General features: G+C 34.1%; 1 protein-coding gene across 2 annotated transcripts in view; it reads left to right on the top strand.

Annotated features, from left to right (window-relative positions):
• Window positions 1–25,997, top strand: part of LOC126882429 (microsomal glutathione S-transferase 1-like) — a 35,103-nt gene that overhangs the window by 4,651 nt on the left and 4,455 nt on the right. The window contains exons 2-3 of one of the 2 annotated variants that reach the window (XM_050647380.1): window positions 15,660–15,736; window positions 15,961–16,228. In XM_050647380.1, the coding sequence (XP_050503337.1) occupies window positions 15,660–15,736; window positions 15,961–16,198 (315 nt within the window). In that variant the 3' untranslated portion in view covers window positions 16,199–16,228. Of the gene's footprint in view, window positions 1–15,659; window positions 15,737–15,960; window positions 16,229–25,997 lie in introns of those variants that run through there. The other variant, XM_050647379.1, reaches the window with a different exon arrangement.

Here is a 25,997-nt window from a genome sequence, read left to right as displayed (position 1 = left end):
AATATTCTGTAGCTGTAAGTCAGACTGCGGCAACTCATGCAACTTTTTCTTTCAATTGGCGACCTCCCGGGTAACGAGTCACGACCCGCGCACATATTGACAATCACTGGCTTAAAAGATTAAAACCAAAAATAGACGAAAGAAACCTTATACCACTTCATCAGTTTGATTTCAGTGAAAGCCATTCGACTTTGGCTCAAATACATAGGTATATGAACCTAGCTTACACAAAGAGCACTGGAAGGAAAGAAAGCTTGTTCAGCCGCCTTTCTGGGTGCTACTCAAGCTTTCGATACAGCATGGCATAAGGGCCTAAACTAAAAAGAGTACCACCAAAGCAATACTCCCAATTATTGGAATCTTAGCTTTTAAACAGATTGCTCAGGGTCAAGCAGGAAACGGCCTATTCTGGGCTGAAAGAAATCAAAACAAGGATACCGCAAGGCGAAAAGTAGTGTACGGGGAGGACCGCTATTCTACCTATCAGTTGGAGAAAACCATGAAGAAGCTGCAAGAGAATTGCAGCAGGTCTGAGTGAATAAAATCAATCATTGGACAAAAAACATCTAATGGTAAAAAACGAGTTCATGCCAATTTTGCCTATAAAAGAGAGCGATATCAGCATATTAGAATAGATCACATTCAGGTCACTGTTGCAGATGTTACAATTATATGTTAATAATTTATGTAACAGATACATGTGAATAAAAGAGTTCGTTGGAAAGTTCACATTAAAAACAAGAGAAGACAACTCAACGTAAAATTTCGAAAGATGAACAGTATGGACATAAGGCACACAGCTCTGGGGATGCGCCAGTAAAAAAACAATGAAGTAATACAGAGGTTTCAGAATAGGGTATGTACTAAGGAGCAGCATTTATGCTTCATGGCACGAAAAAAAAAACAGTTGCATCCACGTAAATCTGAAGATGGAGACATTAGAACAAATAATAATTGTCAAATCTAAACATATTCAATATGTGAATATTGAGCCTTGTGGACCCATGGAATCATTACTGCATGAAATTACAGTTCTTAAAATGACAACTGCAACAATTTACGTTAGAATAGGACTGCTCATTGATCGTCTTGAACAGATTATAGTACCTACAAAACACCGTCAACTTGTTGGTATGATAATAAAAAAAATATTCCTGTTCTCATCACGAGCGCTTAAGGCGCGTTTTTATAACGCGCGGTTACAACTACATACATTTTACTTGAGACCGTTCACATTCTAATACGCATTTTAATTACCTTAAACGCACGTTGGCATGTGCACGGTCTCAAGTAAAATGTACATAATATGTAGTTGTAATCACGCGTTATCCAAACGCGCGCTAAGCGCCTGTCATGTGAACGGGCTCAAAAGCTGGCATGCTTTTCCAAATTTATAAAAGATGTCCTACGATATCCTCGTCCTGCAAAGTAAGATATTTTTTTTTATTCATAGCTGGTTTGTTGACATAGATCTTCAATTTTATAAATAGACCAGGGTACATCTGTAAAAGTATTAGTACATTTAGATGTTGAGAGGTGACTCATATTTTTTTGCAAACATTGCTTGAAAATAACTCATATAATAATATTTGAGTTATCCTCCCACTTAAAAAGGTCCGGAACATTGTTTAAATAATCAAAATGTCAAAAAATTAAGGAAAAATTCGATTTGTTTCTTGGTTTTTTGATTATAACTTTAAAAGTATTCATTTTCGAGAAAAGTTGTACCCATATAAAAGTTGCGTAATTAAATTTCCTGCAATATAGGAATAACTAAAAAAATACGTAAAAAACAAGTATTCGCATTTTACGTTTTTCAACCATTTATGCTACACTTAGGACCACTATATTTCACTCAGAAAACTTTATGATATGATAAAACAATACTGTAAATTTCATTAAGATCGGTTTAATAGATTGTGCAAAATAAATTTTGCAATCCGCTTTCGCAAAATAAAAATCATTTTTCCAAAATGTTGTTGCACTAAAAATAAAGCAGATAGCAAGTTAAATTTTTTTTACATATAAAAGAATACTGTACTTTTCATTTTCAATTTGTAAAACTAAAATCGGTTAACTAACACGGCGTCAGAAATATTTTTAAATAAACATTAATTTTTGGTGCTACGCGCAGGACAGCGGATACGTTCGCTCTGATTGGGCATTCCAATGACATTTGATAATGATTGATAAATTATAATTTATTGTACATTTCGAAATAAATAAATAAAATTGTTTATTGCAAAATAAAAACACATTTACTCTGTCCTTTAAAATAACACTTTTTTTAGCAAAAACTTTCTTTGTTCATATATTTTAACTTAAAAAAAGTGAAGAAAAAAAAAAGTGTTAGAAAATAAAAGTGTATTATTTTTAAACGTATGCAATTGTTTAAACAATTTTTCACAAGCAATAACCAAATTGGTTTGATTTTTGCGGAATTAAAATATGAACATACTTACAACAAAATATAGAGTAAGAAAATAATATATTAGATAAAGATTGGAAGAAATTTTGGTGGAAATCAACTTGTGTGAATCGAACACCGCTGTCCTGCGCGTAGCACCAAAAATTAATGTTTATTTAAAAAAATTCCTGACGCCGTGGTAGATAACCGATTTTAATTTTGCAAATTGCAAATGAAATGTACAGTATTCTTCTATTGCTATCTGCTTTAGTGAATACTTTTAAAGTTATAATCAAAAAACGAAGAAAAAAATCGAATTTTTCCTTCATTTTTTGACATTTTGATTATTTAAACAATGTTCTGGACCTTTTTGAGTGGGAGGATAACTTAATTATTATTATGTGGATTAATTCCAAGCAATTTCTGCAAAAAAATTAGAGTTACCTCTCAACGTCCATCTCAAAACAGATCCGCCCTGAACTAAAAGTGTAGGTAGTATAAATTACCAAGAGGGTACTTTTTTCTTTTTTACTTTATTTCTCAGTACCACGATTTAGGTAATTTTAAATCGCGTAAGTAATATATTCATTGTTGGTACTACAGGTGTAAGGATAAATTATACTTCATTAGAATACACTGATATGAAAACAGCTATAATAGCTTCTCAAAATTTTACGTAAATGTATCACGAGTCACGAACTAGTGAGATTAATAATTAATCAGTTAAGTAACTTGCATTTCGACTAGGACTAGGTTATGCATTGAAGATAAGCTAGAGGTAATCATTTTGAAGTATTTGTTTTTCTATAATTTGGTACTTATCCTTAAGTTGATAGCTTTGAATACAAAAGTCAAGGTTTATTTTGATGTTTCTAGTCACGTATTCTCATAATTATGTGTGAAAACGCATAAAATAGTGGTCAATATTTAATTATTAATTAGATATAATTACTAATTAAATTATTGCGAATTTTTCCTATGTAATACAAATAGTCCAGAAAGCCACTGCACATCCGCTAGGAAAAATATTCAGATTCGGATTTTTTGCACAATCTTACTCAAAAAGGACTCCTTTTAACAAATTTGCGTGGGAAATACAAAGTGTTGCCAGGACCAAAAGGTAGTCAAAAATTTTTTAAACGTTTTTTTTTGTTTTTTTCCTAAAATAATTTTTTTTGCATGGAAAAAAGTTTTTTTAGGTTTTTTGGATCATTCCAAACAGAAAAGGTCTGTAGTGACTTTTCTCGCCCAAGAGGGGGTGAAAAGCACCCCCGGGGCAAAAGCACATATCGGCACGATATCACTTTTTTGCTTTGACTTGTTAGCTATGTTTATGCCAAATTTCATGTCAATCTAAGCGGTTCTTTAAAATTTAGAGGTTTTGCCATATTTTACCGTTAAAGAACGTACTATGTAAGTTCAGCTGAGAATTGCACAGTATAGAAGTTTCATAAATGTTCCTCTTGCAATTTCTATAAGAGTTTTAATTTTTTTTATCAGGATGTAGTGTCTCATTTATGAAATACCCTAGATATTTAAAACGGTTAATTTTTGTAGCCGGCTCAGTATTGACAATTACGGCCCAATTGAGCCAACATCTTGTTACTAACCACCATGGCTTTGTATTAGTACATTCTTTCACGGTTTTTGCTGCAAATTTTAAACGCTTGGATTGACATGAAATTTGGCATACGCATAGCTAACATTTCAAATAAAAAAGTGATATGGTGCCGATGTGTGCTTTTGCCCTGGGGGTGAGGGGGGGTGTCAATCCAAGCGGTTCTTTAAAATTTAGAGGTTTTGCAATATTTTACCTTTAAAGAACATACTATATAGCGTATCGTTTTGACATGACGTATTGTTAAGTCCAAATAATTGAATTAATAGCCAAAGACGCTTGGCTCCTGTATGCTTACTTAAGTAAGAGCCCTGTTTAAGAATGGAGGGATCAAGAGATATTTTGGAGTGGGTTTCATTTTGTCTGAGAAAGTAAACAGATCAGTTGTAGATTTTTAACCAATATTAGTTTGAATATGAAGACCAAGACCGGGAGCGCAATACCAAGACCAAGACCAAAACCAGGTGTACTGGTGCAAGACCAAGACTATGGTGGTTCCTGTTTATCTGAACCATCTCAGATAGTTAAGGGGTGGTTACCCCCTACTATAGGGGTTGATGAAATAACACTACTCACAGTATATTCATTTATTTATAAGTTGAAGTAACTACGGTAAAGAGTTGGTGGCTAAATATTTATCCGCTGTGATGCCTACTATAGGGGTTGATGAAATAACACTACTCACAGTATATTCATTTATTTATAAGTTGAAGTAACTACGGTAAAGAGTTGGTGGCTAAATATTTATCCGCTGTGATGTTTACCCGCTGGGATCTCAAATACCAATGATTAATCTTTACGCAATGAATTTAGAACTCAGAATGTGGAATCCCCTGTTTAATGTTTTGGTATATATAAAAAGTGAAAGTGTTTGTATTATAGTTGCTGAATCGGCTTGATTATAAATAAAGAATAATATTTGCTATTACAGCTGACCTTGCATTATCGATAACTGATACACTTGTATAGTAATATGGGTCAATCATGTTTATGATAAACAACGCGTATTCGTTTACCAAGGACATTTAAATATTAAAAGAATTAGTCTTGCACTTAATAAGATGGTTACTAAGAGATGCTGTGAATCCCAATACAAGACCAAGACTGTCTATGTCTCGTCTTGGTCTTGCATTTGGGCAACACTACTTAGGTGGTTATTCCATTATTTTTCCTATTTAGTATCCATTCGTTTAAACACTGTACGTTGCATTTTATTCTAATGTCTTCACTCTTCTTTAGATCTCTCAGCGTCTTTCCTAGGATTCTTCTCAGTACTCTCATATCTGCTGTTTCCACTAGTCTTTGTGTTGTGGCTGTATTGGGTCTTGCTTCTGATGCATATTATGTCATTATTGGTCTTATACTGGCTTTATAAATTCCTGACTTCATATCAGTGGCGACGCGTGACTTTTTCTAAAGTGTTACCAAAACCAGATGTAAAAAATCTTATTTAAAAAAATATTTTGAACCTCCCAAATATAAGTTTTTGTTTTCAATCCTGTGGGATAAAATTAAACAAATCACTATTCCCAAATTATATGTATGTAATTATGTATATGTAACAGGTGTAACAATAAATAATAAACAAACTAAACATATTATTGTACCATAAAATTAACAAAAAAAAAATGAACAAGTAGGAAAAAGAACAGATTTTGAAAACTATTGTTTATATTTTAATTCTTCCATTTTCAATAATATCATTTTGTTCTTTAAAATAATATATAAAAAAAATATACAAGTAGAATGACTTTTCAAGTAATTGATCAATTACGCAATACGTAACACTCTTCCATGTTTAAATGCACGCACACTGTAATCTGTAATAGGTACTAACTAAACCAACGTTACCAATCTTCAAAATGGTTACAATACTAATATGCACAGCGTGCCCGCGCGCCGTCTCTAGACCCGTCGCTCTTTCAAAATTTTCGGAGCTAGTCCCGAGCGATAGCGAGGTTTCTCCTGCGTTACCGTTACCAGTGCCAGTATTGGTAACAGCATATAATAACGTGCCATGTATTCACATATCTCGCCAATATTTTCTTGCGTCTAGTTGGCTATTTACTGAATTAGGTACAGTAGAGCGTCGATTATCAGAACTAATTGGGGGACATGGGTGTTCGGAAAACCGATTTGTTCGGATAATCGAACTATATTGAGAGTGTCATACATATTTATCCACAAGTGAATAAAAACCATATTTATATAACTGTATATTTGTTTATACCTTGATAATGACAAATAGCAATTAAACAAAAAAGTGCAGTCTTTGCAACAACATATTTTTGGATACACAATTGAAGAAAATTGAAATTATTTTAAGCGTTAATTACTAATGCTTGCTCGAGTGCGGGGCGCGGGGGTCGGGAGTTCGGATAACCGGTCGTTCGGTTGATCGACGTTCGGATAATCGACGCTCTGCTGTACTATTAACAAGTATTTCTGTTTGTACAAAATATAAATGGAATTATTTCGTAGTAGTCATAAAATATTTATTTGCAAGATTTGTAACTGTTACCAATGGTAACAATGGCTACATGGACGCTTCGTCACTGCTTCATATCAGTGTTAAATGTCAGTTTCGCTATACGAGTATACTGTTATTAAGGCATCTTTCCAGTCTATTTACTATTTGCTTTTTGTACTTGATTTCTGACTTCTTTTTCCAGGTCTCCATAGCTGGACAGTGTAATTCCAAGGTATTTTATTTCCATTATTTGTTCAATAGTAATACCATCAATTTCTATTTTACATCTGATTGGTTTTGTACTGATTAATATATTTTTTAAATGTATAAACATTTTCAACTTCTTTGCAACACGAAAATGCAGCAGCTGCATAATACTCTGGTTAAATCGGAGAGTGCAGGAAGAGTCTATACCGGTTTCGGAGGTTTTTACCTCCTCATCAGTAGTCCCATATCCTCTTCTCTCCGATTTCTCCAGGTACCACACTTTGGGCCTTTCCGAATTGCAAAGAACGAAATGTCACGGATGCACTAGAGCCATCTACCGAAGAACAAAATAAGTTATCAATCGAAGTAGCACAGAAAACGACAATAAATATCGTTCCCCTACCATCAGATTGACAACAGGTGGAATACTTTCTTTGGTTACAACCTCCCGAGATTTTCAAAAATTATAAATCATACAGGATGCCGAGGAAATTAAGATGAGAGAATTTTAAATAATTCACAACCCATCTGCTCAGCGTGGTAAAAGTTTCAACAAGAACGATTCCTTAGTACTCAACAAAAGAGTAATTTAATTAAAATGTATAAACATTTTCAATTTTTTGCAACACGAAAATGCAGCAGGTGCATAATACTCTGGTTAAATCGGAGAGTGCAGGAAGAGTCTATACCGGTTTCTGAGGTTTTTTCCTCCTCATCAGTAGTCCCATATCCGCTTCTCTATTTAATATTTTTTTAGTTTTCTGAGATGAAATTGTCATATTGAATTTTGTTGCTCTTATGTTTAATCTGTGGACTAATCTTTGAAGACTATCTTCAGCTTGGGCTATCAATATTGCGTCGTCTGCATAAATGACTATTTTTACTTCTTTGTTTTCCATTCTGTATCCTCTTCCTTTGTTGACTCTTTTGGTGATTTCATCCATGATTAAATTGAAGATCATGGGGCGTAATGAGTCCAGAATTCAATTCTGTTGTCAATGCTACCCTAATAGCACAAGGACGTCCAATGGACGTCCATTGGACGTCCTTCACGGACTTTAGGGACGTCCTTTGGACGTCCGTTTTCGTCCGAGGAACGTCCTTTATACGTCCTATTTTGGTCCAAATGTCGCGCTACCGAACGTCCATTGGACGTCCATCTAAGGTCCGAGGGGACGTATATTGGAACTTAATCGGACGCAAATTGGACCTTAATCGGACGTCCTAGGGGACGTAAATTGGACCTTAATCGGACGTAAATTGGACCTTAATCGGACATAAATTGGACCTTAATCGGACGTCCTAGGGGACGTAAATTGGACCTTAATCGGACGTAAATTGGACCTTAATCGGACGTAAATTGGACCTTAATCGGACATAAATTGGACCTTAATAGGACGTAAATTTGACCTTAATCGGACGTAAATTGGACCTTAATCGGACGTAAATTGGACCTTAATCGGACGTAAATTGGACTTTAATCGGACGTAAATGGGACCTTAAGCGGACGTAAATTGTACCTTAATCGGACGTAAATTGGATCTTAATCGGACGTCCTAGGGGACGTGAATTGGACCTTAATCGGACGTCCTAGGGGACGTGAATTGGACCTTAACAGGACGTCCAATTTTGGTCCAAAGGCCAAGTTGTTAAACGTCCAATGGAGGTCCACCTAACGTCGGAGGGGACGTTCGGTGGACGTCATTTGGGCATTCATAGGATGTCCCAGTTTGGTCCAATGTCTTGCTGCTGAACATCCATCTAACGTCCTGGAAGGTCATTCGGTGGACGTCTAGCGACGATATTTAGACCTGTGGAGAATGTATTGTGGGAAATAAAAAATATATTTTTTAAGGAACTTATATTTCATCTTATATCAAATTACAATTATTGGATATTACAGTATTTACATTAAATTACAATACACTTCTCCAAGAAATTAACGCACCACCTTAAATATGGGGTATATTTGATGTCTCGTATTTCCTAAACCTGTTGTCCCATCTAAGTGATGTTTTTATAATATTATAGCCTAGGCTATAGGTTACCTCCTTAAGCTTGTCATGCTGTAATATATGTATATTATATCATATCGCTCTCTATAGTAATGTGATATAATATATATTACAGTATAGCTCCCTGTGCATGACAAGCATAAGGAGGTAACATATTCTAGGGCCTAGGCTAGAATATTATAAAAAAAATCACTTAGATGCAACAACAGGTTTAGGAAATTCGAGACATCAAAAATGCCCAATTTTTAAGGTGGTGCGTAATCGGCTGTATATACAGGGTGTAACAAAAATACACGTCATAAATTAAATCACATATTCTGGGACCAAAAATAGTTTGAATGAACCTAACTTACCTTAGTACAAATATGCACATAAAAAAAGTTACAGCCCTTTGAAATTACAAAATGAAAATCGATTTTTTCGATTATATCGAAAACTATTAGCGATTTTTTATTGAAAATGGACATGTGGCAGTATTTATGGCAGGAATATCTTAAAGAAAAATTATGGTGAAATTTGTGCACCCCATAAAAATTTTATGGGGGTTTTGATCCCTTAGATCCTCCCAAACTTTTGTGTATGTTCCAATTCAATTTTATTATTGTGGTACCATTAGTTAAATTCAATATTTTTGTTTCTTAGTATTTTTCAGATAAGGCAGTTTTTATCGAGTTGCGACTTCTTTTTTAATATGTCCACGTAAAAATTTTATGGGGGTTTTGTTCCTTTAAACCCCCCAAATGTTGTATGTTCCAATTAAACTATTACTGAGGTACCATTAGTTAAACAGAGTGTTTTCAAAACTTTTTTGCCTCTTTGTATTTTTTCGATAAGGCACGTTTTATCGAGTCTGGCTTCTTTTTTAATATGGTTCAAAATATACCTAAAAATGTAAAGCATAAATAAGTTTGCATATTATTACCAAGTCTCCATAATCGTACTTAACCATATACAAATATGTGGTGGATTTGACAAATATTCACAATATTTCGATAAAAATTGACTTTTCGAAAAAGCAATAAGAGGCAAAAAAGTTTTTAAAACGTTGTTTAAATGGTAGGTACTACAATAATAATTAAATTGAAACGTGCACAAAAGCACATTGTTTTCGATACATTGGAAAAAATCACTTTTCATTTTGTAACTTCAAATGAGTGATAAAGGCACAGAGACTTAGATCACGAGGTCACATTGAAAGGATGCCAAAAACGAGGACTCCGAAAAGGGTACTAAACTACACTATAGCTTCAAGAAAGAGAAGAGGAAGACCGGAAAATAGATGGAAGCAAGAGGTCGAAAAAGATTTGGAAAGAATGGTGTTACAGGGTCAGAAAAGAAAAATGAATAAGAGGAAGGAATGGAGAAAAATCACATATCAAGCCAGAGAAGATCTCAGTACATAAAGAAACGTGAAAATGAAGAAAAAACAAACTTTTCAAGCCATGGGCCTCTAAGGCCCTTGGTGCTATTAATATATAACTTCAAAGGGCTGTAACTTTTCTTTTGTGCACATTTGTACTAAGGTAAGTTAGGTCCAATCAAACTATTTTTGGTCCCAGGATATGTGATTAAATTTATGACCTGTATTTTTGTTACACCCTGTATATAGTCACTGATGTGACATACCTCCGATTTGTTTTTTCATGAGTTTTGTAAGAGAGACTAAAAACTTTTTTATGGTTACCTCCTGTTTTCATATATTTTTTGACATGTTTTGTAGTAAATTCAACTATCTATTTACTACAAGACATGTCAAAATTTACATGTGAAAGCAGGAGATGATCCTAAAAATGGTTTTTCGTCTCCTACAAAATTCATGAAAAATCAGATAGGAGAATTTGTACATTACAATTCTCTGATGTTTGGGAAAAAGGGCTTAAGTCAGAAATGCACATCGATAATGTTTTGATGATTTCTGGACCAGAAAAATCGGCTCTTTTTATTGGTACATACAGTTTACGTCTACAACAGTTTTTTGCTGGTCCAGAAATCATCAAAACATTAGCAATGTGCAATTCTGACTTACGCCCTTTTTGCCAAACATAAAAAAAGCAATCTGGTCATAACTGACCAATGAGCAATTTTAATTTAACCTAAATTACTAATGTTTCTTAAAATGAAGAGCTTACCCGATAGCGTCTCTTATCTAATCTAACAAGATCGTGCACTATTCTAACATACACAGCCACATCACGCACTATGCTCTGCTTTTCACTATCACCTATCACTCAAACTAGTTCAAAAGGCTTTGTCCTCTTCAATCTTCTAGTTTGCCCAGTAGTATCGAGGAGGATTTCCTCAATATTCTTGTACTTATTTAAGTTGTTTGTCGGGATTCCTGCTATCTTCTTGATGATTATATCCAGGTTCCATTCCTAGGTATTAATATTTGTTTATAAAGTAATAACTTATTATGCATGGACAATGTTGTTTCTTCCAATTAGCCAATACACTTTTTATATCTTTATTTTGGTTATATCTGGTTTTTTGTAGACCACTTTCAGCTGATTCTAAAAAAAATTAAAATGAACGGTAATTTTTCTATTCTTTACAATTAAAAATCAAAATATTTACAGGTAATACATGCATAAATGATTCGTTTCATAAAGAAAATTGAAAACGGATTTTATAATACTTACATAATTGTTTAACAGATCCAGCCATAGCCAAAACTAGCATACTAAACAGTACAGTTGAGTACAGCAAAAAAAGCCACTAATTTCCATTTTTCACCCCCTTATCGATGCATTTTTTTCCAATCAAAATTTTTACTAAATTTTTAGGTTATCTTATGATGAAAATGAAATAATTGATGACTTGATGACCAATGACCACGCGACGCTACATAGATACTCGCGCGGCAAATTTGAAAATGAACGCAAATTGAATAGTAAATGGCCTCTCTTTAGAGTATGGAAAATTTTACCCCTCCAGGAGGACATTGTACTCTTTTCATAGAATATCTTGTGGTAACTTTCCAGCCATAATTTAATCAGATGTTCACGGAATAGAACTTTGATAGTAGAATTCCTGGAATGTTTTGTTGTTAGGGGAAACTTTTATTTTATTTATTCTTGAATATTTCCTGTTGTTAAACATTGTAACCAATAATTTACAAATAAGATTTTCATTACATTACATGAAATCAAAACATGTTTTGGATATTAAACTATATAGTTTTATAATTGTAATAATTTAATATACAATTTTGAATTAAGATTTAATCTTTCGATCTAATCGATTTAAACTACAGTAAAACTTGTGTTACCGGCCCCCTGCCAACACCGGCCACCTGTACTAACGGCCAGTTTAAAAATTCCCCACACTAATTACAGTAAAACCTGTCAGTAACGGCCGCTAAAAATGAAAAAGCTATTGGCCGATATAGAAAGGTGACCGGTATTGCCAGTTTTTGTAGTCTAGATATAATTGGTTTGGGGAATTTTTAAACTGGCCGTTAGTACAGGTGGCCAGTAACACAGGTTGTACTGTATATCTAGGCTACAAAAACTGGCAATAACGACCACTTTTCTATATCGGCCAATAGTTCTTTCATTTTAGTGGCCGTTAGTGACAGGTTTGACTGTATTTCATTAACGTAAAGTTAACGCAAGTTAATATTTTATTGAATTATTTTGCTATTTGATCTCGTAATTGGTATAATGTGTCCAATATAAGCGTTCATAAAACGTCCGTATTTCGTCCAGTATGGACGTCCAAAGTCGGACGTCCAAAGGACGTCCATATTTATTCCGTCCGAAGGACGTCCATATTTATTCCTTCCGAAGGACGTCCAACATGGGACGTCCGTTTATAGTCCATGGACGTTAGGACCAAAAATGGACCTATTTTGGACGTCCAAATGACGTCGTGTGCTATTAGGGAATTGTCCGTATTTCGTCCAGTATATATACGTCCATATTTGTCCCATCCGAAGGACGTCCAACGTCGGACGTCCATTTTTATTCCGTCCGAAGAATGTCCAACGTCGGACGTCCAAAGGACGTCCATATTTATTCCTTCCGAAGGACGTCCAACGTCGGACGTCCATATTTATTCCTTCCGAAGGACGTCCAACGTCGGACGTCCAAAGGACGTCCATTTTTATTCCGTCCGAAGGACGTCCAACGTCGGACGTCCAAAGGACGTCCATATTTATTCCTTCCGAAGGACGTCCAACGTCGGACGTCCAAAGGACGTCCATTTTTATTCCGTCCGAAGGACGTCCAACGTCGGACGTCCAAAGGACGTCCATATTTATTCCTTCCGAAGGACGTCCAACATGGGACGTCCAAAGGACGTCCATTTATAGTCCATGGACGTTAGGACCAAAAATGGACCTATTTTGGACGTCCATTGGACGTCGTGTGCTATTAGGGTACTCTTAACCTTTGCTCGTTCTCTAACTACTTCGTTTTTTATGTGGTCTAATCGAGAGATTCTGCACGATCTTCGTAGAAAGTTCATTTCTACTGCTTTCAGTTTGTCTCTGTTTCTTTGTGTTATCTGCCAACATTCTGCGCCATATGTTGTAATTGGTTCTACTATACTGTGATAGAGATTTATTTTTGTTGTCATTCTGATGTTTTTTGACCATAATATAGAATTTAATTTTTGGATAGCTGTTCGTCCTTGAATTATTCTTTTATGGATATCCTTTTCTGTGATACCATCTTCGGCAATGACAGTTCCTAAATATTTATATTCTTTACAGCTTTTTATACTACCGTCTTCAACTGGAATATTTTCTGGTTTTCCTCCAACTACAAGATGTTCCGTTTTATTTATGTTTATTTTTAACCCCCATTTACTATTTAGTGTATTCTTCGATTAGCTTTCTAGTCATGAATGTTATGTCTTCTGCATCATTTGCTACTACTACTTGGTCATCTGCAGATAGCAAAGTATTTTGCTATTATTTTTACAAATTATTTTGTTTTATAATTTTGTTAACTATAGTCCATTCTTTCACGGTTTTTGCTCTAAATTTTAAAGAACCGCTTGGATTAACATGAAATTTGGCATACGCATACCTTAAATGTCAAAGAAAAAAAGTGATATTGTGCTGATGTGTGCTTTTGCCCTGGGGGTGACTTTCACCCAATCTTGGGGGTGAAAAAATATATGTCCAAAATAAGTCCAGAAATAGGTAAACTGACTAATTTTAAGTAACTTTTGCTCTACAGAGCTTTTTCGCCAAGCCAACACTTTTTGAGTTATTTGCTTGCGAGTGAATATGTTCATTTTTCAACAAAATAACCACATTTTTAGACGGTTTTTCGCCAATAACTCAAAAAGTAAGTATTTTGTCGAAAAAAAGTTCTCAGCAAAAATATAGCCTATAAAAAAGTAAAAAAAATAGTGTACGCGTTAGGTCTCTGGATCTCGCAGAACCAGAGTTATAGCCAATGAAAAATAGATTCATATTCACCAAATTTCAAATAGAATATTTCGACGTGAAATATCCAAAAAATTAAGCACTTTTTGGGGAAAATCCATTATAACTTTTTTAAAGTGTTTAAAAAAAGCTTTAGTTTCGTTTTTACAAAAAGTTTCTAGCATTAAATTTAAACAAGTTACGCTCAAGATAAAGTTGGTCCCTTTTGTTATTGCAAAAAAAAAATCGGGAAGACCACCCCCTAATTAGCAACTTAAATGAAATTAATCGTTACCGCTCCATAAATTATTTTACTTATGTTGTGTTTATATGATCTGTAAGTTTCATCGATTCAAAGTGTTTATTTTTGAAAAAATTTGGTTTCAAAGTAAAATTTTTAAAAATTTAAATTTTGAAAAATATGCTTTTTTTCAAAATAACTTAAAAATTGTTAGAGATACCAAAAATCTCGAAAAACAAAAAAAGTCAGATTTGCTTTTCTGAATATCATGTATTTTTTTGTTTTTCTGTTAGCCAAAAATTGATTAAGATTTGGTGTTTCTAAATTTGCATACAGTCGTGATCAGTGACTCGTTCAACCACTTTTAACTACAGCCCTTTCAATAATAAGGACTTTGAACCGATGAAACTTACAGATCATATAAACAATATATACACAAGTCAAGAAACTTGTGAAGTCGTAACGATTAAGTTCATTTAAGACACTAATTAGGGGGTGATTTTCTCGATTTTTTTACCAAAACCAAAAGGGACTAACTTTATTTTGAGCGTAACTGTTTAATTTTGATGCTAGAAATTTTTTTTATAAAAAAAATGAAGCTTTTTTAAACGCTTTAAATAAGTTGTAATTAGTTTTCCCCGAAATGTGCTTTATTTTTGGTTATTTCACGTTAAAGTATTCCATTTGGAATTTGACGAATATGAACCTATTTTTCATTAGCTATAATTCTGCTTCTACTAGGTGTAGAGACGTGATATATATTTTTAAAATTTTTTTGCAGGCTATATTTTTGCTATGAATATTTTTTCGACAATGTACTGACTATTTGAGTTATTTGCGAAAAACCGTCTAAAAGCGTGGTTATTTTGTTGAAAAAATGAACATATTCCCTGCCAAATAACTCGAAAAGTATTGACTTAGTGAAAAAACTCTACAGAATAAAAGTTACTAAGAATTAGCCAGTTTATCCATTTCCTGACTTTTTTTGGACGAACATTTTTTCATCCCCAAGAGGGGGTGAAAACCACCCCCAGGGCAAAAGCACACATCGGCACAATATCACTTTTTTTATTTGACTTGTTAGCTATGTGTATGCCAAATTTTATGTCAATCCAAGCGGTTCTTTAAAATTTAGAGGTTTTGCAATATTTTACCGTTAAAGAACGGACTATTAATATTGTTCATTTTTTGTCATTGCTGCTCCACAGTATTCAGTAATCCGTTTGGTATTTCGTTGTTGTATTATTTCATTATGTTGTATTTTTCCTCCTTTCTTTTCTTTCTTTCTTTTACTCAAATGGCAGTAATATTTTTATTGTTTTAGGTACCACTAAATGAAGAAGATGGTAAAGTTCTAAAAGCTGCAGTACGTGCGCATGAAGCTGTAGACCGAAATAGAAGGTAAGCCTCTTTTAAGTCCACTGCTGAACATCAGCCTTCCTATATTTACATCTAAAATTTGTGATCAGTACTTGCCCATCATTCATCTTTCTTGTCACATTCTAACTAAATTTCTGAATAATAATCTTAGTATATGATAATATGTGATTGTGTGATATTATAAGTGATAAAATCTAAAACCAAAAAAGTAGGTATTTGATAATATTATTAACTTTTATTTTCAGAGCACACCTCAACGATTTGGAAAATATACCGTTCTTCATCATCATTAGTTTCTTGTATCTATTAACAGATCCTTCAGTGGGTTCAACTAAACTGATTATAAGAATATACGTATTGTCAAGAATTCTATATACGTTTACATATACGATTTTGAAGTCTGCTATAAGAATTCCCATGTTTCAATTAGGCATACTTATAAATGGATATTTAACGATAAAAGTTATATATCATTTTAGTTAATATCTACTTTTAGTAAAAAATACTCAGCTACTTTTTCTATTATTTAATCCTCCAGTACTGAGCTTTAAGTGTTTTTTAATTATTCTATTTAGACCAGGGCGGATCTGTTTTGAGGTGGATGTGATAGGTGGCATTCGGATTTTTGCAGATAAAGTTAGGTGACAACTTCAATAATTATAATTGACTTACGCTCCTTCTCAAATATGCCCGGAACATTAATAAAAAAATTTAAATATTTAAAAATTTCGAAAAATATCGATTTTTTTCTACTTTCATTGCTTATAACTTTAAAACGATTCATTTTGGAACAAAGTCGTACGGAAAGAAAATAAAGATAATTGAATTTTGTATAATATACGACTGGTTGACTGGTTTAAAATGTCTTAAATTATTACCCTTTCAGCAAAATAGCAATAAATAGAAAATAAGGGGCAAAAAGACTGTTTTTACTCAATGTTTTTCAACCACTTTGGTTTCACCTAGAACCTTCATAATTCGCTTAGAAAATTCTTACAACATACTTAAACCTTCCACCAAATTTCATTAAAATCGACCTAATAGATTTTGCATAATAATTTTGCAATCTAAATTTTCTTTTTAAAAAGTTCAAATTTTTTAAAAACTTTCTGAATAAAAAGTATACCATTTAGAAGTTTGCTAATTTTTTACATACAAAGAGGTTCTTTACCTATCTAATATACTTTACAGAATAAAAATCGGATTATTTAAGCGGCCTCAGCACTCTTTTAAAGTTATAAACAATGTTTTGGCTTATAAACAAATACAGTGAGGACGTTTGAGTTGGAATAAATTTATTTTCTTGAGAATGGGCGACTCTGGGGATAAATCCCGAAACAGATCGATTTTTATTTTTAAATTATAATTTTTTGGCATAAATATCATACTAGTGACGTCATCCATCTGGGTGTGATGACGTAATCTAATATTGGATTTAATTTAATTCAAAAAATGTTTTTTAATTCAAACCCTGTATAAATAATTATGTTAATGTTTATATTAATGAATATAAAATTGAATAGCCTTCTGATTGAGCTATCACACGGTACCTATTCTCATTTAAAAAAAAATCATCGATTACGTCATCGCGCCCAGATGGATGACGTCACTAGTATGATATATATACCAAAAAATTAGAATTTAAAAATAAAAATCGACCTGTTTCGGAATTTATCTCCAGAGACGCCTATTCTCGAGAAAATGAATTTATGCCAACTCAAACGTCCTCACTGTATTTGTTTATAGGCCAAAAAATTGTTTATAACTTTAAAACAGTGCTGAGGCCGCTTTAATAATTCGATTTTAATTTTGTAAAGTGTATTAGATAGGTAGAGAACCTCTTTATATGTAAAAAAATTAGCAAACTTCTAAATGGTCTACTTTTTTTTCAGAAAGTTTTTAAAAAAATTGAACTTTTTTAAAAAAATTTTGATTGCAAAATTATTCTGATAAAACTATCAGGTCTGTTTTAATGAAATTTGGTGAATGATTTAAATATGTTGTAAGAATTTTCTAAGCGAAATACGAAAGTTCTTAGTGCCACCAAAGTGGTTGAAAAACATTGAATAAAAACAGGCTTATTTTGCCCTCTTATTTTGTATTTATTGTTATTTTGCAGAAAGAGTAACAATTTAGGACATTTTTAACTAGTCATTTATCATATAAAATTCAATTATCTTTAGTTTATTTCCCTACGACTCCCTACGAATCCCTACGACTTCAATTATCTTTAGTTTATTTCCCTACGACTTTGTTCCAAAATGAATCGTTTTAAAGTTATAAGCAAAGAAAACAGAAAAAAATCGATGTTTTTCGAAATTTTTAAATATTTTAATTTTTTATTAATGTTCCGGGCATATTTGAGAAGGAGCATAAGTCAATTATTATTGTTGAAGTTGTCACCTAACTTTATTTGCAAAAATCCGAATGCCACCTCGCACATCCAAAAATAGACGTTTTTTCACAGATCCGCCCTTCTAATTCCACACCCTCCATCAACCTTTTGCGTAGTCTTGCTTTTCATGTTTTCCAAAATGCTATCCTATTTAGCATCACGTTTGTCATTTTATTGTTTTCTATTCGTTCCTGTTGTACCAATCATCTAATTCCCTGTGTTTTATGTATATTGTTATTTTAGATCGAGGAAACTTTAGAATTAGTAGAGAAAAGAAGAGTTATGCTACAACATACCTCAAAAACAGGAAACAACACTTAAGAACTCACCCAGCTAACCTATTGGCAGAACCAATAATTTTACTAGCAAAAGTAGAGAGGGCCAACTAAGAACCAAAAACCCCAGGATCAATGGCATACCAGCGGTGACTCAAGCGAAAGGCCACAAGGGCAATAATTTACGGCGCCGTAAGAGCGGCAGTAAGCGCCGTAAAAAGCATGGCCAGACAGGGATGTCAATTACGGCGTGTCGCGAGATAAAAATACAGGTTTTTGGTCGTTGTTGTGGCTAGATGAGCTACAAGTTTCGTTCGGTACACTGCATACTATTAGGTATCTTGGTGTTTATTTTTTATTTCGTGCACTACGCGACGGCTAATAAAATGAATTCGTCCCTTCGTTTGTGACACGACGCCAAAGATGGACCCGTTCGATGTTGCTGCGCGATGTTTTACAGCTCAGTCTGGCCATCTACTATTCTAATAAAAAAAGCAATGGGCGAGAATGGCGTGGATGTAATACTGAATATGTGTAACATATGCACCACGTGTGAATGGCCACCAATCCATAAAAAGGAATCACTAACAGTATACAGTATGCTTAAGAGAGAAATGAGACAAGCAGACGTAATATCGCCAAAGCTTTTCAACCTAGCTCTAGAACACGTTTGCGTCTTCAAAACTGCAAATTGGTCAACCTATGACCTATGGCATTCACGGCCAGGATTTGGAAATTTTAGTTGGACACTTAAGAACCGCAAATACCCCAATACTTGAGGAGCAAAGTGTTTAACCAGTGCATCCTTCCTATCATGACATATGGATGTCAAACCTGGGCCCTAAACAAGGCAAATATGAATAAACTAGCCACAACAGAAAGAGCAACATTTTACCACTAGGCCCGTGAGACCCCTGCCTCTTGCCCGCATTTTAATGGGGCCCGAAAAGATCACTAAAAGAATATTTCTATTGAAAAAACAAAATAAATATTCAAAATTATTTCATTTTACGAACAGGATTTGATAAATGATAACAAATAATGTTAGTTATATTCATAAACCATAAACCGTTCTTATCATAAAACTGTAATAAGAGTAGGTAGATTGCCTTGTCGGTATCAATAACAATAAGCAAAATTTAGACACCACTCAGAAGGATTAACAAGAGGTAGGATTAGCAAAAGGTATCGGCACGTATTCTCATAATATTTATTCGAAATGCACTTTTTAATTTAATATTGAATTTGATGGTTAAATGCCGTTTTCTGTAAGGTATTGCATTATACAGTCGTTTTATTAAATCTCTTTTCACAGTTATTTTTCTTAACAAGTAATCGTTTCGTTATTATCATGAGTTGCAAATATTTAAGTGGCAGTGAAAAACGACAAAAGCAAAAATTAAGAGAACAGGCACAAAAAACATGCAATATTATATCATATTTTACACCCCACAACAGTGCGCAACAAGGAAGTTCGTCCTCCCATCCTGTTCTTCTTCTTCTTCTTCTTCTATGGCACTACAGCCCAAATTGAGCCTTTATCCTCCTTTATTTTTTGCTTCACCCTGATCTGTCGCTGCTCTTCTCTTCTACATACACGGACTCCTAAAAATGCTTGTGCATCGCTGCTTACTGTATTTTACCAGCGTTTTCTTGGCTTTCCAACCGGTCTCTTTCCCTGCATTCTAACGTTCAGCGCTTTTTTTGTAGCCTATCCTCTCCCATTCTTATCACATGTCCGGCCCATTGCAATCTTTGTATTCTAATGAAGTCTGACAGGGGTGTTTCCTTATTAAGTTGATAAAGCTCGTTGTTGTATCGAATTCTGAAGATTCCGTTTTCCCTCACAGGTCCTAGTATTCTCCTTAGTACTTTCCTTTCGAATGTATCGAGTTTGTTTTTGGATGTTTCTTTCAGGACCCATGTTTCACTTCCATAGCATGCTATTGATCGAATTAAGGTTTTATAGATTCTCATCTTTGTATTTCGGTGGACACTTTTTGACAGAAATATATGGAAGAGGGCAATATAAGCTCTGTCTGCCTGCATTATTCCCTTCCGTATTTCCCCTTCTCTTCTTCTGATCCGTCGGTATATATTTCTACTCCCAGGTATGTACACTTTCCAACCGTTTCAATGTCATCTTCATGTATAATGTTTTGTGGGACTATATTTCTTCTCGTCTGTATCATTATTTTTGTTTTTTCTGTGTTAATTTCCAGACCTAGTCATTTCGTTTACGTTTTTAACTCTGCGTATGTTTCCTGTGCTCCTGTTGATGTTCTACTCAAAATATTAATATCATTGGCATAAGCGGCCAGTTGCGAACGGTTCTGTTGGTCAGTAGGTTTCCTCGTCCAGTTTGCATTTGCTTAACAACGGCATACTCCAGTGACAGGTTAAACAATGTTGGGGGACACCCTGTTTCAATCCCTGTGAGATTTTGAAAAAGTCTGTCCGGTGGTTTTGTACTCGTACACATGCCTGAGCAGTGGCGGATCTAGACTTTTGCCTTGGGAGGGGAAATTTACCTTAGGGGGGGCGGAACTTCCAATGAAACACCAACCAAAAGATATAAAAAAGATAAACGCAAACAACATAAAAGACATAAATAATAACTTATATGCATTCATTTTCCCTTCTAGCATGTTTTTTGGGTTGACCGTGTCTTTCTGTGGTTTAAGTTTGATGTCAGGTAATATATTTTTATGCTTCAACAATTTTTTCTTTAATTTTGGACCTTGTTAGGGGGGAAATTTCCTCTTTCTAAGGGATGGGACCCTTAGATCCGCCACTGTGCCTGAGTTTCATCCTTTGTGGCTTTAATGAGTCTAATTAGCTTATGTGGTATGCCAATTCAGCCAATATATAATATAGTCTGTTCCTTTTGACTGAGTCGTATGCCTGCTTTAAGTCTATAAACACGTTGTGAACATCAATGTCGTGGTAGCATGATTTGCTCAAGACCTGCTGGACTGTAAAAATTTAATCCATTGTCGGTCTTCCCCATCTGAAGCCCGTCTGATACTCTCGAATAATATGTTCTGCTGGTGGTTGGAGCCGCTGATTTATAATATACTTACGTGAGGACTTTATAGTATATATGCTGTACATAGTAGAGAAATTCCACGGTAGTTGTTGCACTTTAAACAGTTAAACAATGTTTAATTGTTTAAATATAAATTTTATTTATTTTTAATAAAAATTTGAATTTCTGGTGCAACTATATTTCTATTAAATAATTAATACATTTAAAAAAGTTATTATTATTACTATTAAATTTTTGTTAGGGGCCCGAAAATTAGGTAGTGCCTCGGGCCTGATTTGAAGTAAAATAGGCTCTGAAGAGCAATGGAAAGATGTCAGATAAAAAGAGGAACGCCTGATTAAGATCAAAAACAAAAGTCGACGAGCTAACAACAAAAGTTACCAAACTTAAATGGAGCTTCGCAGCCCACACTACTACAACGTTGGAACGCGACAATACAACATTGGAGACCTTACGAAAGTAAACGACCAAGAGGAAGACTACAAATAAGATGGGTTGATGATATTTAAAGAATAGCCGAAACAAACTGGAAAATTTTTGTTCAGGATAGAGACCGATGAAAGCATTTGGGAGAGGCATATGTCCAAACATGGACGATAGAAGGCTAAGAAGAAGAAATAGTATGCAGCAATTACAGACCCATTGCCCGTATTCCTCATGCCTTTATTGCCTGAGATAGTGCGAAGAACGTGCGGATTCGTACCAGGAAGAAGAACGCGTGAACACCAGACAGATAATAGAAACATACAAACATACACATATCAATACTGCTTTCTTTCCCTAGTAGGGCAGTCAATGAGGGTATTTGGCTCCGAATTCCATCCTACTACATCGATTTACTTGATATTTTCACAGTAAGTAGGGAATAGCTTAATAAACAAAGTCTACCCTATGCCGATGTGAGTTTCTATCTTGGAGGTGGTTCCCACCACTTCTCGGGAGCGGAAATTTTTTTGGTTAAAATAGCCACAGAAGTCGCTAGAGAACCGAATTCTAAACAAAAACTATTCTATAATTTTTTTTTGAAAACTCAATACTTTTTGAGTTATGCATGGTTGAAAATTGGCCATTTTCATTGAAAAATGACACCTTTGCGGAAAGTTTTTTGCGAATACCTTAAAAACTATGCATCTAACGAAAACAACAAACAACTATATAAAATATTTTTGTAGATTATAAAAAAATAAAGAGATTCGTTCCTTCAAGAATCTTCTAGTTATAATACAAACAGAGATATGGTAGGTGAGAAGAGTTTGTTTTCTTGGTGCATGCTCAAATCGGTGTATTGAAATTAAAATAACCGAGAAACGGTAGATTTTAGGTGTAAAATGATACTATTACCTTTTGTAGTGCTTGAAAAAACCTCTAAAATAAGCAATATTAAATGTCGATTACAGTCAAACTAATGCTGGCCACTCACTTACGGATATCGAAGAGGATATGGCATGCAAGCCAGGACTGAAGGCCGTTATCGAAAACCGACACACACTAGAATCAGTTCGTTATCTGACGACCTTTTTCTTCAGGTAAAGATCTGTAGGGAATCGCAACTCTTGCCACACACAGTGCCGTTATCGACGAGAAAGAGCATGTCTGTACGAAAAAAAGCATGTGCGTTAATAATTGTGCTAGAAAGCCAAAAGAAAAAGAAAAGAGCGTACTGGGTTAAAGACTGGCTTATAAAAAGAAACAGGTTATCTCACATGGCACTTATGGCAGAATTAGGTAAAGCTTTCCTATACGGAAGATTATAAAAATTATTTAAAAATGGATGAAACATGTTTTAAAAAGCTATTAAAACTAGTGACACCTTTAATAAAGAAAAAACACTAGAATGAGAAGTGCCATTAGTGCCGAAGAGAGAATAACTGCAACATTAAGGTTTTTAGCTACCGGTCACAGTTTTGAAGACATGAAATACACAACTCTTATTTCACCTCAAGCATTAGGGGTTATAATCCCGGAAACATTAATTGTTGATACGCTTTCTCTCTTAAATCCCAATTCGCGTAACATTTATCTTTAACCTTCCATAGGCAAGGATGTGATTGATAAATATATCAATAAATTGACGTAAAAACTTAGAATTATTTGCGTTATTGTTTTCCATTTTCTCTTTAAAAAATCCGATCTCCCGATCGATGTCAGTTAAGTTAACGAACTGCAGTCCAGATGTCACACACTTGCAGTTTTGTGAAGCGATCGCGCCAACGACTGAATGACAACTGCATGTGGGTGGTAATTTTGACCTTCGGTTAAGGGCCTGTCAGGCGCCAGGCCTCTTCGTTATCCGATAGTGAGTGGCCAGCTTAAGTGAGATATGCTGCAAAAAAATTGATGACTAATGTATTTTAAGAGAATAACGTGTGATCCAAAATTATTGTCACCATAGATGGCTCTGAACGACAGAGATAGCTATACCAGAGAACAATAACCACAGAGAAATGACACGACCGTACTCAAAACGTGTACCGTTTTTGAAGACGCATGCGCGAACCTGGTTGCTTTAAGTGTTCCCAACACATGCTAATTCCAGCTAATTCTGCCACTCTGGTTGTTTTACGATAGTCCGTAGGCGTGTATGGTAAATACTTGATTTAACAAGTTTGAGCATTTATATAATAATTATAATAGTTAAAATGTCTGGTTACTCGTGTGTGGTTCACGGATGTTCCTCTGCGACAGGAAGAGAAATAAGTTAATTTAGATTTCCTAAGAATAATAACAGGTAATTGTTATTGCTTTGTAATTTTTACATATTAGTTATTAGGTATCTAATAGTCTTAATTTGACTTGATTAAATATTATTGATAATAAATCATGAAGAAAGTGATGCATTTCCTTATATACATTACCCCTACGTAATGCATAAAAAAACTAAACTTCGCTCTGCCAACCAAAGGATACCTATTTCAAAATAAAAATAATAAATTTGGTGTCAGTGCATGTATTTTTCATAACAGACGCAAGTCTCCGAAGGGCCAACCAGGTCAAAACAGATGTTGTCCGGGTGTCATCGCATTCCAAGATATCCTATTTTTACGAAATAAAAAAATATAAAGAGTTCTATACACGACAATTTCTGATTTACACGACGCAAACAAAATCAAAATACTATTCAAACTAAAAATTGTTGGAGACATAATTGGGGCGATAATTGGGAAAATCTTGCCAATGATTCTTAAAACCTCGATCAATATAAAATATTTACTACGATCAAATGCCTTTTAGAAGTCAATAAAAATAAAAAAAAAACAGTAGATGGGGGTATAACAGTATGCCAACGAAAATATGTAATCCACTATTCTGTTGGCAGCTATTTTGGATTTTCTATAATGAACTCTTTTCTACTAATCAAGCCCCTTCATTTGATATCCATATTGAGGTAGTTGTGAAATTAAATATCTAACCCACCATTTTTTGACGGCCATTTTGGATTTTCTATAATGAACTCTTTATTAGTAGTCAAGCCCTTTCATTTGATACCCATATTGAAGTAGTTGTGAAATTAAATAATATGTAACCCACCATTTTTTGGCGGCCATTTTGGATTTTCTATAATGAACTCTTTATTAATAGTCAAACCCTTTCATTTGATACCCATGTTGAAGTAGTTGTGAAAAAATATGTAATCCGCCATTTTATACCGGTGGACATCCTGGATTTACAATGATACTGAATGTATAGTGTATGTAATGTTACAAATCGGTGTAATTGTAACGATTCATATAATACTTTTTTGATTATTTTTTGGATTGTTACATATTTATATTTATAGAAATATACTCTTACAGTACTTCTTGGGTATTTATTCGTTTGCTCCGATATTCGACTTTAAAGGAAAACTGTACTTTTGATAGGTTTCCAAGACAAGAACAATATTGACATTCGATTTCAACATAAAGTTTCTTGTTATCGATAACGAACATTTGTCACCCAAAGAGAATTGGAACCTTTAGAGTTTGTGACATTTTTGTAGCCGTTACAATGGCTGTGTTATCTTTCGATAACCTATATTAAAAAAAAATAATTTATTAGGAAATACCTCGACGAACAAATTATATCTTGTATCAGCCCAAGCCAAAAACAATCAGTGAAAGCCATACCTACCGTAATAAATAGGTATATTTTATTATTGGTCTTTCAATGCCAAAATCAGGATAAACAAAAAGGTATTTTTATTTATGGTTCCAATCAATATGATTTTCATCATTACTTTGCATTGTGCGATATATTTGCAACCTTTTGTAAATCAAAAATAATTCCATTATTATAAAGAATGCCAACAAAAGCCGGCCCTGTACGCAACTTTTTTCTCGGTGCAATATTCTATATTAATTTATTGAAAGTCAACATAAGTGCTTAATTTTATTTACGAATTTATATTGTGTGATATGCCCACTGACTATTACTTCGATGGTCGGTCTGGTTGCTTTAAGTGTCGTTGGCGGCTTAGCCACCAAAGATCAAAGGCGTGTCGTTTCTCTGTGGTTATTGTTCTCTGGCTATACAGTGCATGTCCATTATTAATTCAGATATACTTTCCAGTTTACGTCAACTTTG

Source organism: Diabrotica virgifera, chromosome 3, assembly GCF_917563875.1.
Source record: "Diabrotica virgifera virgifera chromosome 3, PGI_DIABVI_V3a".
Lineage (NCBI taxonomy): Eukaryota > Metazoa > Arthropoda > Insecta > Coleoptera > Chrysomelidae > Diabrotica > Diabrotica virgifera.
Note: the sequence above shows the minus strand (reverse complement) of the source record. Positions and strands in the feature narration are given on the sequence as shown.